Raw genomic sequence first — 14,127 nt, 5'->3', positions numbered from 1 at the left:
CCCACCAGCCTCCACATTCAACGGATCATCCTTTGCCATTTCAGCCACCTCCGGCATGATCTCACCACCAAACACATCTTCCCCTCCCCTTCCCTTTCAGCATTCCGAAGGGACTGCTCCCTCCGCAACACCCTGGTCCACTCCTCAATCACCCCCCAATACCCCTTTCTTTACGCACAAGCGCAGGAGATGCAACACCTGTCCTTTTACCTCCTCCCTTGCCACTATCCAGGGCCCCAAACATTTCTTCCAGGTGAAACGGCAATTTACTTGTACTTCTTGCAATTTAGTATACTGTATTCACTGCTCACGATGTGGTCTCCTCTACATTGGGGAGACCAAACGCAGATTGGGTGACCAGTTTGCAGAATACCTCCGTTCAGTCCGTAAGCATGATCTCAAGCTTCCGGTTGCCGGTTACTTTAATTCTCCGCTCCACTCCCACTCTGATATCTCCATCCTTGGCCTCTTACACTGTTGCAATGAAGCTCAAAGTAAGCTCAAGGAACAGCACCTCATCTTTAGGCACTTTGCGGCCTTCTGGACTCAACATCAAGTTCAACAATTTTAGACCATAACCTTAATCCCTATTTTTTCAGCTGTTGATGATTCAGCCATTCCCATTTGCAGCATTCCACCCTATCACAGACTGTTCTTGCCTCCCGCCCCTCTGCTTTCCCTGCCTCTGCACCTGGTTAAAATCTGTTACATTTCTAACTTGTTCCAATTCTGACGAAGGGTTACAGACCTGAAATGTTAACTCTTTTTCTCTCTCTCCACAGATGCTGCTTGACCTGCTGAATATTTCCAGCATTTTCTGTTTTCATACTAGACTTCCAAGTTTCGTGTCATCTGTAAATTTCAAAATTGTGCCCTGAACCCCGAAGTCGAAATCATTAATTTACATCAAAAACAGCAGTGGTCCTAGTACTGAACCTTGGGGAACTCCGCTCTATACCTCCCTCCAGTCTGAATAACAGCCATTCACCACAACTCTTGTTTTCGATCCCTTAACCAATGCTATATCCATGCTGCTACTGCTCCTTTTATCCCATGGGCTTTCATTTTGCTAACAAGCTGTCTTTCACATGCATCATCGTATTGTGGGGCACTGCTAAAGACTGTTTCATCCAAAAGTTCCATCAATTACAAAGGTGTATATGAAAACCACTTGCTTTTAAAAAAATCCAAAACTTAATTCAATAATTTCCTTACACACATTAAGAGTTCAAACTATTTTAACAGTGGGTTGAGGGCTAATCTGAATTAAAGCAGCACAGTTAGGTACAGCTATAGAATGCATTGTTAACATGTGAATAGTATTAAAATTTACTTTCGATCATGTCAGACATAAAAATTGTATTTTGACAGTAGAATAATTAGGTCACATACTTAGGCTCATTAACATTCAGCACTCGTCCCTCAGGGGTGATAAGCATTCGCTGCGGTTTTTGTTTTTTCTGATTTCTGCAAAGAAAATGCTAAATTCAATAAAAGCGTTTCTATATAATTAAACAGCAGTTGGTCAAAACAAATATTAAAAATCCTAGAACATTCATTTTTATCCTCCCATTTCTTCCCTTCTCTCTGGCAAGCGATGACCTACACTTGATGTATTGTTTCACAGGCACCAGCTGCCCTCCTATTCCTCACCCAAATGTCGATTTCCTTCCAGTAAGCATAAACAGCATGTGTTGATAAACATTTAGCCAATTCTATCAATACTCAATGTTTATTAAATATGTGCCCTTCTTTGTAGAAGGTGACTGGCCAGAAATTAGCAAGAACCTTGGCTGATTTTTTTTTATTCTCCTAAACATGGGGATACAGAGACCAATAATAGTGTCTCCATTGGCAGTTTGCTAATGCAACATTGACCAGTGATCACAACAAGGGGAATGCCTGGCCTGAAGGACTCACCACTTTATCTAATAAAATTGTATGGATGTTTACATGAACAGTTGTTTTGTATTGAAAGTGGTGTCTTTTTATTATTATAGCAATTGTAAACTTTTTGTAGTCATAGTAATCTCAGGTACTGAACGCTGATAATGTGATGCATATAAATTCATCTATAAATTTACCTGTATTTAATGCTGCATTTAAAATCATACCAATTCTCATCCATACAATACCAATAAACAAGCTATCACAATGAAAGGTTGTTTAATGACTAGCTACCAGTTTTAAAATTTGCTTTGTGAAACTTGACCAACCTTTGGAGAAGACTGTGTTTATTTAATTCTGGGAGGGAGAATTAAGTAACCTTATGCAGGCATAAAAACACAGAAAAATACCTGGGAACGGCAATTACTGAACAATCCGAAAGAAAAAAATGATAAGAGTGAAGTTGTTGAAAAGTATTCCACAAGTACAAATGAGATTAGAAGGAAAATAAATAAAGACATGAAAAAGAAAGAAAACACACATTTAAGTTAGAAGTGCATTTCTGAATCATTTACTTAGAAGTATTGTTTGACTTTTAAATGGGCCAAAAAAACACAAGGTAACAGCCCCTCCACCAATAAAGAGATCCAGTATGTTGTTTTAGCCAGTGTTCATGAAAATAAAATAGGTTTTAAAAAGGATATCTAGGAAAGCAGAAGTGGTGCTACTTGAGTCCCCTTGGTGGTGAGGCGAAGAAGTAAAAATAAAAATCAACCGGGGTCCCCACTCCTAGTCAGTAGCCAGCAACTCCTGATAGAAGTGCATGTGTTGGCATTGGGTTAGGTTAGTATTAGATCAGTTGCAGTTTCCCCCGTGATAAAACACTCAGCCAGCATTTTGTGACTATTTATGTAAGGTACTGGAGGGCAACTGGTGCCCATGGAATTTTAGCCAGTATAGAGGTGAACTGGCAGAAAGGGAGGGGGGTGGGGGTTCAATAATGGATACATGCATTTCTTCATAGAAAAACAGAAACAAGATACAAACTTTGCAAGTTCCACAGGCTCCCTAGTGAATTGATTTTATTCCTGTTAATCAAAACCTGTTGTACTCAAAATCTTCAGAGCAAGTAGATATTTGGATATTATGAACATATCCATTAGTTATTTTTCAGACAACATTGGATTTCATAAACAAATAAAGCACAACCTATTTCCTAAATCTTGGACAAATCACTTTAAAGTAAAGAAGAATTTGAATAGCTGTTTGAAATAGCAATCTTTTTACGAATACTAATGTTACTTGTCCTTGTCTTTCGATTCCCGAAGCTTCTCCATGTATCTATGGGTCTCCAGTCTGGATTCAGGAGTGTACTGTGAAGGTTCCTCCCAGAATTTCCTGTTCATTTCATCTTCATCTATATTCTTTTTGTCATTATCCTCTTCTCCATCGCTATTTCTTTGCTTATTCTCTGTGTTCTGTCTGTGGTCAAGTCTAACCAAAAGAGAAAAATGAGAGATAACAATGACACAATAGGGCTTTCAACAGAAGAAACAAAAAAGTTAAACCTATCAATTTTTTTTATACTGTTGTTAATAAAATAGGGATGACTAATTTATAATCTGATAACCTGGCATCTTAATGGAAAAACTATTAGTGACAAAAGGCTACTCGAGGTCAGCTAGAAATTTAAAGCACTGAACTCAGAGTTATTTAGTTGATCTGCAGGAGTTGTGATTTGGTGTTGAAGATCATTTTCTTTTTTGGAGGAAAAGACTCTTGACATGTGGAATCAAGATACAATAAATTTTCCTTGTTCTCGAAATAACATTCATTTCAGATCTCATGTACCTACCTGTATTGTTAAAATATTGTAATCATCTTTAAACAATTTAAACATGTCCAACAAGGAAGGGTGCAGTGCTAGATTTAGTTCCAAGAAAGAAAAGCAAGGCAAGTGAGTGACCTAAGAGTAAGCAAATACCTGGGGAAATAGTGACCATAACCTAATTAGTCTCACGTTGAAAATAAAGAAAGAAAAAAAGAGGAGTTCAGGATAAATTTACTGGTATTGAATTAGCTAATTTCAGTAGTATGGAAGGTGACCGAGACTAGGAGTCCATTATTAAGGAAGCAGTAGCAGGACATTTGGAAAAGCATAATTCAATCAAGCAGAGTCAGCATGGTTTTATGAAAGGGAAGTCATGTTTGACAAATTTGCTGAGTTCTTTGAGGATGCAACGAGCAGGGTGGATAAGGGGGAACCAGTGGATGTGGTGTATTTGGATTTCCAGAAGGCATTCAATATGGTGCCACATAAAAGGTTACTGAACAAGATATAAGTTCACGGGGTTGGGTAATATATTAGCATGGACTGAGGATTGGCTAACTAACAGAAAACAGAGAGTCGGGATAAACGGGTCATTTTCCGGTTGGCAAATAATAACTAGTGGGATGCTAAGTGAGTGGACAAAAATTTGGCAGATGGAGTATAATGTAGGAAAATGTGAAGTTATCCACTTGGCAGTAAAAATAGAAAAGCAATTTATAATTTAAATGGAAAAAAATTGCAAAGTGCTTCAGTGCAGAGGGACCTAGGCATGAAACATAAACAGTTAGTATGCAGGTACAGCAAGTAATCAGGAAGGCAAATGGAATGTTGGCCTTTACTGTAAGGGGGATAGAGTATAAAAGCAGAGAGGCCACACCTGGAATATTGTGTACAGTTTTGGTCTCCTAATCTGAGGAAGGACATTCTTGCTATTGAGGGAGTGCAGTGAAGGTTCACCAGACTGATTCCCAGGATGGCAGGACTGACATATGAAGAAAGATTGGATCGACTAGGCTTATGTTCACTGAAATTTAGAAGAATAAGAGGGGATCTAGTTGAAACATATAAAATTCTGACAGGATTGGACAGGTTAGATGCAGGAAGAATATTCCCGATGTTGGGGAAGTCCAGAACCAGGGGTCACAGTCTAAGGATAAGGGGTAAGCCATTTAGGACCGAGATGAGGAGAAACTTCTTCATTCAGAGAATTGTGAACCTGTGGAATTCCCTACCACAGAAAGTTGTTGAGGCCAATCGTTAGATATATTCAAAAGAGAGTTAGAAATGGCCCTTGTGGCTAAAGGGATCAAAGGATATGGAGATAAAGCAGGAATGGGGTACTGAAGTTGCATGATCAGCCATGATCATATTGAATGGCTCGAAGGGCTGAATGGCTTTCTCCTGCACCTATTTTCTATGTTTCTAAGTCCGGCTACAACTATACAGGGTATTGGTGAGGCCACACCTAGAGTACTGCATGCAGTTTTGGTCTACGTATTTAAGGAAGGATATACTTGCATTGGAGGCTGTTCAGAGAAAGTTCACTAGGTTAATTCCGGAGATAAGGTTGAGTAGGTTGAGACTATACTCATTGGAGCTCAGAAGAATGAGTGGTGATCTGATCGAAACATATAAGATCATGGGCCCAAGTTTCCACATGATTTGCGCCTGATTTTTAGGAGCAACTGATGGAGAACGGACTATCTTAGAAATCGCAATTCTCCACATTTTTTTTTCTGCAGTTCTAGTCAGGTAGGACAGTTTTACTTTGGAACAGAATTTTTTCTTCAAAAGGGGGCGTGTCCGGCCACTGACGCCTGATTTCAAAGTTTCCACAGTGAAAACGTACTCCAAACTAAAGTAGAATGGAGCAAGTGAAGATTTTTGTAGAACTGAAAAAACCTGTTCTACACATTAAAAAAATCAGGCGCAGGTTACAAATTAGGCGTCCAGAACGAGGTGGGGGGGGGAAGGGAAGTCATTAAATTCTATAATAAATCCTTATTTATACTTATACAAATATTATACAAATAAATTCAACCTGAATAAACATTTATAAGCAAAGAAAAGATTAAATAAACCATCTTCCTACCTGTGTGAAAGTGCTTCAGGCAGGCCTTTCGGGACCGAAGGCTGAACGGGCCGGCCCGAGACTTCGGGCAGGGCCCGTCCCCAGCACCAGATTTACAGGTAGGTGGCGTTGGGTTGGGTCGGGTCGGGTCGGGGAAGTTCGGTTCGGTTCGGGGGAGAGAGGGAGGGGAGAGAGGGGGGAGGGGGGGGGGAAGAGAGGGGGAGGGAGGGAGAGAGAGGGGGAGAGAGAGAGAGAGAGAGAGAGAGAGAGAGAGAGAGAGAGGGAGAGGGAGAGGGAGAGGGAGAGGGAGAGGGAGAGGGAGAGGGAGAGGGAGAGGGAGAGGGAGAGAGAGAGAGAGAGGGAGAGGGAGAGAGAGAGGGGGAGAGAGAGAGGGGGGAGGGAGGGAGAGAGAGAGGGGGGGAGGGAGGGAGAGAGAGAGGGGGGGAGGTCAGGTCGGATCCAGTCCGGGAGCGGGAGTCGGGTCGGGTCCAGTGGGGGGGGGTCGGGTCGGGTCGGGGGGGCGGGAGCGCGGGTCGGGTCGGGTCCGGTCCAGTCGGGAGTCGGGGGGGGGGGGGGGGGGCGGAGCGGGAACAGGAGCGCGGGTCGGGTCAGGTCCAGTCGGGGGGGCAGGGAGCGGGAACAGGAGCTCGGGTCCAGTCAGGGGGCGGGGGGGGGGGGGCGGAGCGGGAACACGAGCGCGGGTCGGGTCGGGTCCATTCGGGGGGGGTGGGGAGCGGGAACAGGAGCGTGGGTCTGGTCGGGTCCAGTCGGGGAGGCGGGAACAGGAGCTCGGGTCGGGTCCAGTCGGGGGGGGGGGGGGGGGGGGAGGAGCGGGTGTCGGGTCTGGTCCGGAGGGGGGGGGGGGGGGGGGGGGGCGGGGAGCGGGTGTCGGGTCTGGTCCGGAGGCAGGGGGGGGGGAAGCGGGTGTCGGGTCTGGTCCGGAGGCGGGGGGGGGGGGCGGGGAGCGGGTGTCGGGTCTGGTCCGGAGGCGGGGGGGGGGGGGGGGAAGCGGGTGTCGGGTCTGGTCCGGAGGCAGGGTGGGGCGGGGAGCGGGTGTCGGGTCTCGTCGGGGGGGGGGGGGGAAGCAGGAGCTGGCCGTGGGAGGAGCCTTATTCACGCAGCCCCAGTGAGGCCATTCAGCCAGGGCTAGGGGCTGCGTGCTTCGGGCCCCTCCCACACAGTTCGGCGCCTGGAGCCACTGTAGCGCACATGTGCAGAGGTCCCGGCACTGTTTTCAGCGCAGGGACCTGGCTCCGCCCCCCCACAGCTCGTGCTGCGCCGCGCCGAGGGCCAGAGGACCTGCAAGGAGGTGGAGAATACCGAGGATTTTTTTAGGCGCACTTTGTGGCGCAAAAAACGGGCGTCCAGGTCGGGACTGCACCGTTGTAGGCGCGTGTGGAAACTTGGGCCCCATGAGAGGGTTCGACAAGTTGGATGCAGAGAGGATATTTCCACTCATAGGGGAAACTAAAACTAGGGGACATAGTCTCAGAATAAGGGGCCGCCCATTTAAAACTGAGATGTGGAGGAATTTCTTCTCTCAGAGGGTTGTAAATCTGTGGAATTCTTTGCCCCAGAGAGCTGTGGAGGCTGGGTCATTGAATATATTTAACGTGGAGATAGACAGATTTTTGAGCAATAAAGGAATAAAGGGTTATAGGGAGCGGGCGGGGAAGTGGAACTGAGTCCACAATCCGATCAGCCATGATCTTATTAAATGGCAGAGCAGGCTCGAGGTGTCAAATGGCCTACTCCTGCTTTTATTACTCATGTCCTTTTTAATTGGTTGGCAAAAATGGCAGATCAAACAGTGGACTAGTAGGAGGAGATATTTAAATACAACATGGATAAGGTTTTTTTTTAAAGTTTGCTCATGATAATTCAGGTTCTACCTTTTTCCCAATGCCCGAGCCCCAATCTTTCTCTCTGTAACATTTGCTCTCTGTAACATTTTTGTAAAGTCGGGATTAAGGCAGGTTCTCATTTCCTGGTTCCCTGTCCATGAGAATTCTGCAATGTTTAGAAGAATGATAGGTGATCTAATTAAAATATATAAAATTCTGAAGGGGTTTGACAGGGTTAATGCTGAGAAAATGTATCTCCTGGCTGGGCAATCTAGAACATGAGGTCATAGTCTCAGAATAAGGGGTCAGCCATTTAGGACTGACATGAGGAAACATTTCTTGTTTCAAAGAGTTGTGAATCTTTGAAATTCTCCACCCCAGGGAGCTGTCGATACTCAGTCGTTGAGTATATTCAAGACAGAGCTCAATCAATTTTGGGGAACTAAGGGAATTAAGAGATATGGGGATAGTGCGGGAAGGTGAAGTTGAGGTAGATCAGCCATGATCGTGCTGAATGGGGGAGCAGGCTCGAAGTGCCAAACGGCCTACACTGGCTCCTATTTCTTATGTTCTTATGTAATTGGCTACTTAAACAACTTGTTGATGTCACAGCAGATTGCACTAGGGAATCCCCACTATACTGCACTGAAATCACTTATGAAAAAGACTAACTTCTCTCCACAGAGATCATGAGCAACTTTCTTCGGGGCCAGCGGCGAACTCCTTTGCTTCGCCGCTGACCGCAAATTCTGGGCATTAGAGATTAAAATGAAACAGAAAAAGGATGCTTATGGTAAATGTCAGGTACAAAATTCAATAGAGAACTAAGCAATGTTCCCTTTAAGCTGCGCGGCCACGTGGGCGCTGGAGCTCCCGCACAGCCGGCTCACCGGATTTTAAATGCAAAAACCGTGCATGTACGGATTTTTGAACAGGCTGGACCAACCCAAAAAAGAGGGAACATTGGAACCAAGCTGAATACAAAAGGTACAGAGGAGAACTGAAAAAAGTAACAAGAGGGTCAAAGAGAATAAATGAGAATGGATTAGTGGTTAACATAAAAGGGAACCCAAAAGTCTTTTATGCAGTTATAAATAGTAAAAATGTCAAAGAAAGGGTGGGGCCGATTGGGGATCAAAAATCAGATCTTCATGTGGAGGCTGCGGTACTAATTGAGTACTTTGCATGTGCCTTCATTAAAGGAGGGGTTGCTGTCAATGTCACAGTAAATGAGGAGGTAGTAGAGAAATTGGATAGGCTAAAAATAGGTAAAGAGGAGGTCCTTAAAGGGTTGGCAGTGTTCAAAGTAGAAAAGTTACCTGGTCTGGATTGGATGCATCTCCTAGGTTACTGAGGGAAGTAAGGGTGGAAATTATGAAGGGTTTTGATAAGAGTAAATAAGGAGAAACTGTTTCCAGTGGCAGAAGGATCAGTAAGCAGAGGACACAGATTTAAGGTAATTGGCAAAAGAACCAGAGGCGACATGAGGAAAAAATGTTTCACACAGCAAGTGGTTATCTCCATGCACTGCCTGAAAGGGTGGTGGAAGTGGATTTAATAATAAATTTCAAAAAGGAATTGGCTGAAGGAGGAAAACTTGCAGGGCTATGGGGAAAGAGCAGGGAAGTGGGACAAATTGGATCGCTCGTTCAAAGAGCCGGCACAAGCACAATGGGTTGAATGGCCTCCTTCGATGCAGTAGCTGTTATATATCCGGACTTGTATTTACTCAGTACAGCCACCAGAGGGCTCATTCCCTGGAGTCCCAAGGGATCACATAATCCCTTGAGAACACAGGTATTTAAGAAGGCTTCACAGGTTGGAGAGGTACTCTGGAGACCTGCAATAAAAGACGAAGCTCACACTTTACTTTGAGCTTATAGTGTTTAGTCTGACTCTTTCTCCAAACACAACAACTGGTGACAAGATACAGATAGCGAACCCAAAGATGCAGAGAACAGTGGGCATCCTGGAGAAATTTTCGGAGGGAGATGATTGGGCAACTTTTGTGGAGCGACTCCACCAATACTTCGTGGCCAACGAGCTAGATGGGGAAGAGAGCGCTTCCAAATGTAGAGCAATCCTCCTCACTGCCTGTGCGGCACCAACCTATGGCCTCATGAAGAATCTGCTCACTCCAGCGAAACCCACGGAGAAATCGTACGACGATTTGTCAACACTGGTCCGAGAGCATGTGAACCCGAAGGAAAGCGTTCTGATGGTGAGGTACCGGTTCTACACCTACAAAAGGTCTGAAGGCCAGGAAGTGGTGAGTTATGTCGCCGAGCTGAGACGCCTTGCAGGACATTGCGAATTTGAAGGACATTTGGAGCACATGCTCAGAGACTTTTTCGTACTTGGCATTGGCCACGAAACCATACTTTGCAAACTTTTGACTGTAGAGACCCCAACCTTGAGTAAGGCCATAGTGATAGCCCAGGCGTTCATTGCCACCGGTGACAATACGAAGCAAATCTCTCAGCACACAAGTGCTGCTACAAGTACTGTGAATAAAGTGATGTTGTTTTCGAATCGTAACGTACAGGGCAGGTCACACATACCTGCAGCTACACGTCCGCAGATGTCTCAGAGTCTACCATCAAGGGTGATGAATGCAAGGCCATTAACACCTTGCTGGCGCTGCGGGGGTGATCATCGTTTCCATTCATGCCGATTCAAAGGATATCTTTGCAAGGGCTGTGGAACAATGGGACACCTCCAACGAGTGTGCAGGCGAGCTGCTAAGCCTGTTAAACCTGCAAACCACCACGTTGCAGAGGAGGACAGATCCATGGAGGATCACTATGAACCAGAGCCTCAGATAGAGGAGGCAGAGGTACATGGGGTGCACACATTCACCACAAATTGTCCCCCGATAATGCTGAATATTGAACTAAATGGACTCCCGGTGTCAATGGAGCTGGACACAGGTGTGAGCCAGTCCATCATGGGCAAAAAGACTTTCGAAAGGTTGTCGTGCAACAAGGCCTCAAGGCCAGTCTTAACTCCAGTTCGCATGAGACTAAGAACTTACACAAAAGAACTGATTCCTGTAATCGGCAGTGCTACCGTAAATGTCTCGTACGATGGAGCGGTGCACAAGCTACCACTCTGGGTGGTACCGGGCAATGGTTCCACGCTGCTCGGCAGGAGCTGGCTGGGAAAAATACGCTGGAACTGGGACGACATCCGAGCGCTATCACCCGCTGACGACACTTCGTGTGCCCAGGTCTTAAACAAATTTCCTTCGCTGTTCGAACCAGGCATCGGGAAATTCCAAGGAGCAAAAGTGCAGATCCACCTAATTCCAAGGGCGCGACCCATCCATTACAAGGCGAGAGCAGTACCGTACATGATGAAAGAAAGGGTAGAGATCGAGCTAGACCGGCTGCAACGAGAGGGCATCATTTCACCGATCGAGTTCAGCGAATGGGCCAGTCCTATTGTCCCAGTCCTCAAGGGAGACGGCACCGTCAGAATCTGTGGCGATTACAAAGTAACTATCAATCGTTTCTCCCTGCAGGACCAATACCCACTACCAAAAGCCGACGACCTCTTTGCAACGCTGGCGGGAGGAAAGACATTCACGAAGCTGGATCTGACTTCGCCTACATGACGCAGGAACTGGAGGAATCCTCGAAGGCCCTCACCTGCATCAACACGCACAAAGGTCTTTTTGTTTATAACAGATGCCCGTTTGGAATCCAATCAGCGGCGACGACATTCCAGAGAAACATGGAAAGTTTACTGAAGTCAGTCCCGCACACCATGGTCTTCCAGGACGACATCTTGGTCACAGGTCGGAACACAGTCGAGCACCTGCAGAACCTGGAGGAGGTTCTTAGTCGACTCAACTGCGTGGGGCTCAGGTTAAAATGCTCGAAGTGTGTTTTCCTGGGAAGGAGGATTGCGGCAGACGGCATCAGGCGCACCACGCGAAGACGGACGCAATCGAGAACGCACCGAGGCCACAGAACGTGACGGAGCTGCGGTCATTTCTGGGACTCCTGAACTACTTTGGTAACTTCTTACCGGGTCTCAGCACCCTACTAGAACCACTGCATGTCTTACTATGAAAAGGGTGCGAATGGGTTTAGGGCAAAAGCCAAGAAAATGCCTTTGTAAAAGCGAGAAAATTGTTATGCTCAAACAAATTGCTTGTGTTGTATGATCCATGTAAGTGTTTGGTACTAGCATGTGATGCGTTGTTATATGGCATCGGGTGTGTATTGCAACAAGCTAATGATTTTGGGAAACTGCAACCGGTTGCTTATGCATCTAGGAGTCTGTCTAAGGCTGAGAGAGCCTGCAGCATGATTGAAAAAGAAGCGTTAGCGTGTGTCTATGGGGTAAAGAAAATGCATCAATACCTGTTTGGGCTAAAATTCGAATTGGAAACTGACCATAAGACACTTATATCCCTGTTTTCCGAGAGTAAAGGGATAAATACCAATGCATCGGCTCGCATCCAGAGATGGGCGCTCATGTTGTCCGCATACAACTATGCCATCCGCCACAGGCCAGGCACAGAAAACTGCGCCGATGCTCTCAGTAGGCTGCCATTGCCCACCATGGGGTTGGAAATGGCGCAGCCCGCAGATCTAGCCATGGTATGGAAGCATTTGAGAGTGAGCAATCACCCGTCACTGCCCGGCAGATCAAAAACCTGGACAAGCCAGGACCCCTTATTATCTCTAGTCAAAAGCAGTGTGCTTCACGAGAGCTGGTCCAGTGTCCCGGTGGAAATGCAGGAAGAGATAAAGCCGTTCCAGCGGCGCAAAGATGAAATGTCTATACAGGCAGACTGCTTTCTGTGGGGCAATCGAGTTGTGGTCCCCAAGAAGGGCAGGCACCTTCATCAATGGCCTCTACAGTACCCACCCAGGCATCGTAATGATGAAAGCGATAGCCAGATCCCACGTGTGTATCGATGTGGACTTAGAGTCCTGCGTTCACAGATGTAATACATGCTCGCAGTTAAGCAATGTACCCAGGGAGGCGCCGCCGCTAAGTTTATGGTCTTGGCCCTCCAAACCGTGGTCTAGGGTACACGTTGACTATGCAGGCCCATTCTTCGGTAAAATGTTCCTTGTTGTGGTAGACGCGTATTCCAAGTGGATTGAATATGACATAATGTCGGCTAGCACGTCCGCTGCCATCACTGAAAGCCTGCGGGCCACGTTTGCCACACACGGCTTACCCGATGTCCTGGTGAGCAACAACGGGCCATGTTTTACCAGTGCTGAGTTCAAAGAATTCATGACCTATAACGGAATCAAACATGTCACATCTGCCCCGTTTCAACCAGCGTCTAATGGTCAGGCAGAGGGAGCAGTGCAAACCATCAAGCAAGGCTTGAAGAGGGTAACTGAAGACTCACTGCAGACTCGCCATCCCGAGTCCTGCTTAGCTACCGCACGAGACCCCACTCACTCACTGGGATCCCATCTGTTGAACTGCTCATGAAATGAGCACTTAAGACAAGACTCTCGTTAGTTCACCCTGATCTACATGAACAGGTAGAGAGTAGGCAGCTTCAACAAAGTGCGTACCATGATAGCGCAAATGTGTTACGCGAGATTGAAGTCAATGATCCTGTATTTGTATTAAATTATGGACAAGGTCCCAAGTGGCTTCCCGGCACAGTCGTGGCCAAAGAGGGGAGCAGGGTGTTTCAAACTTTCAAATGGACTCAGTCACCGGAAACACTTGGACCAAATCAAACTCAGATTTACGGACTACCCTGAGCAACCCACCTTGGACTCTATCTTTTTTGATCCCCCAACACACACACCAGTGGCAACCAACACCACGGTTGACCACGAAGCAGAACCCATCATCCACAGCAGCCCAGCAGGGCCCAACACACCAGGCAGCCCAGCAAGGCCAGTTGCACAGCAGCCCAGCGAGGGCCAACAAATGATTCAACAACACCAGCTTTCACACCGAGACGATCAACCAGGACAAGAAGGGCCCCAGATCATCATCCACCTTGGGGAAAAAAAACAGTAAAAGGGAATATTATTTGAATGGGGAGAAATTACAGCATGCTGAGGTGCAGAGGGACCTGGGGGGGTCCTTGTGCATGAATCCCAAAAAGTTAGTTTGCAGGTGCAGCAGGTAATCAGGAAGGCGAATGGAATGTTGGCCTTCATTGCGAGAGGGATGGAGTACAAAAGGAGGGAGGTCCTGCTGCAACTGTATAGGGTATTAGTAAGGCTGCACCTGGAGTAATGCGACAGTTTTGGTCACCTTACTTAAGGAAGGATATACTGGCTTTGGAGGGGGTACAGAGACGATTCACTAGGCTGATTCCGGAGATGAGGGGGTTACCTTATGATGATGGATTGAGTAGACTGGGTCTTTACTCGTTGGAGTTCAGAAGGATTAGGGGTGATCTTATAGAAACATTTAAAAAAATGAAAGGGATAGACAAGATAAAAGCGGAGAGGTTGTTTCCACTGGTCGGGGAGACTAGAACTAGGGGGCACAGC

At 46.4% G+C, this 14,127-nt stretch overlaps 1 protein-coding gene across 3 annotated transcripts in view; it reads right to left on the bottom strand.

Moving 5' to 3' along the window:
* Positions 1 to 14,127, bottom strand: part of dnaaf11 (dynein axonemal assembly factor 11) — a 129,134-nt gene that overhangs the window by 52,296 nt on the left and 62,711 nt on the right. For all 3 annotated transcript variants that reach the window (XM_070892746.1, XM_070892761.1, XM_070892753.1), the window contains 2 exons: positions 3,190 to 3,381; positions 1,393 to 1,467 (listed from right to left, as the gene is read on the bottom strand). In XM_070892746.1, the coding sequence (XP_070748847.1) occupies positions 1,393 to 1,467; positions 3,190 to 3,381 (267 nt within the window). The remainder of the gene's footprint in view (positions 1 to 1,392; positions 1,468 to 3,189; positions 3,382 to 14,127) is intronic.

The sequence above is a fragment of the Pristiophorus japonicus genome, chromosome 1 (assembly GCF_044704955.1).
Source record: "Pristiophorus japonicus isolate sPriJap1 chromosome 1, sPriJap1.hap1, whole genome shotgun sequence".
Lineage (NCBI taxonomy): Eukaryota > Metazoa > Chordata > Chondrichthyes > Pristiophoridae > Pristiophorus > Pristiophorus japonicus.
The sequence above is the reverse complement of the archived record's forward strand: the minus strand, read 5'-3'. Positions and strand labels throughout refer to the sequence as shown.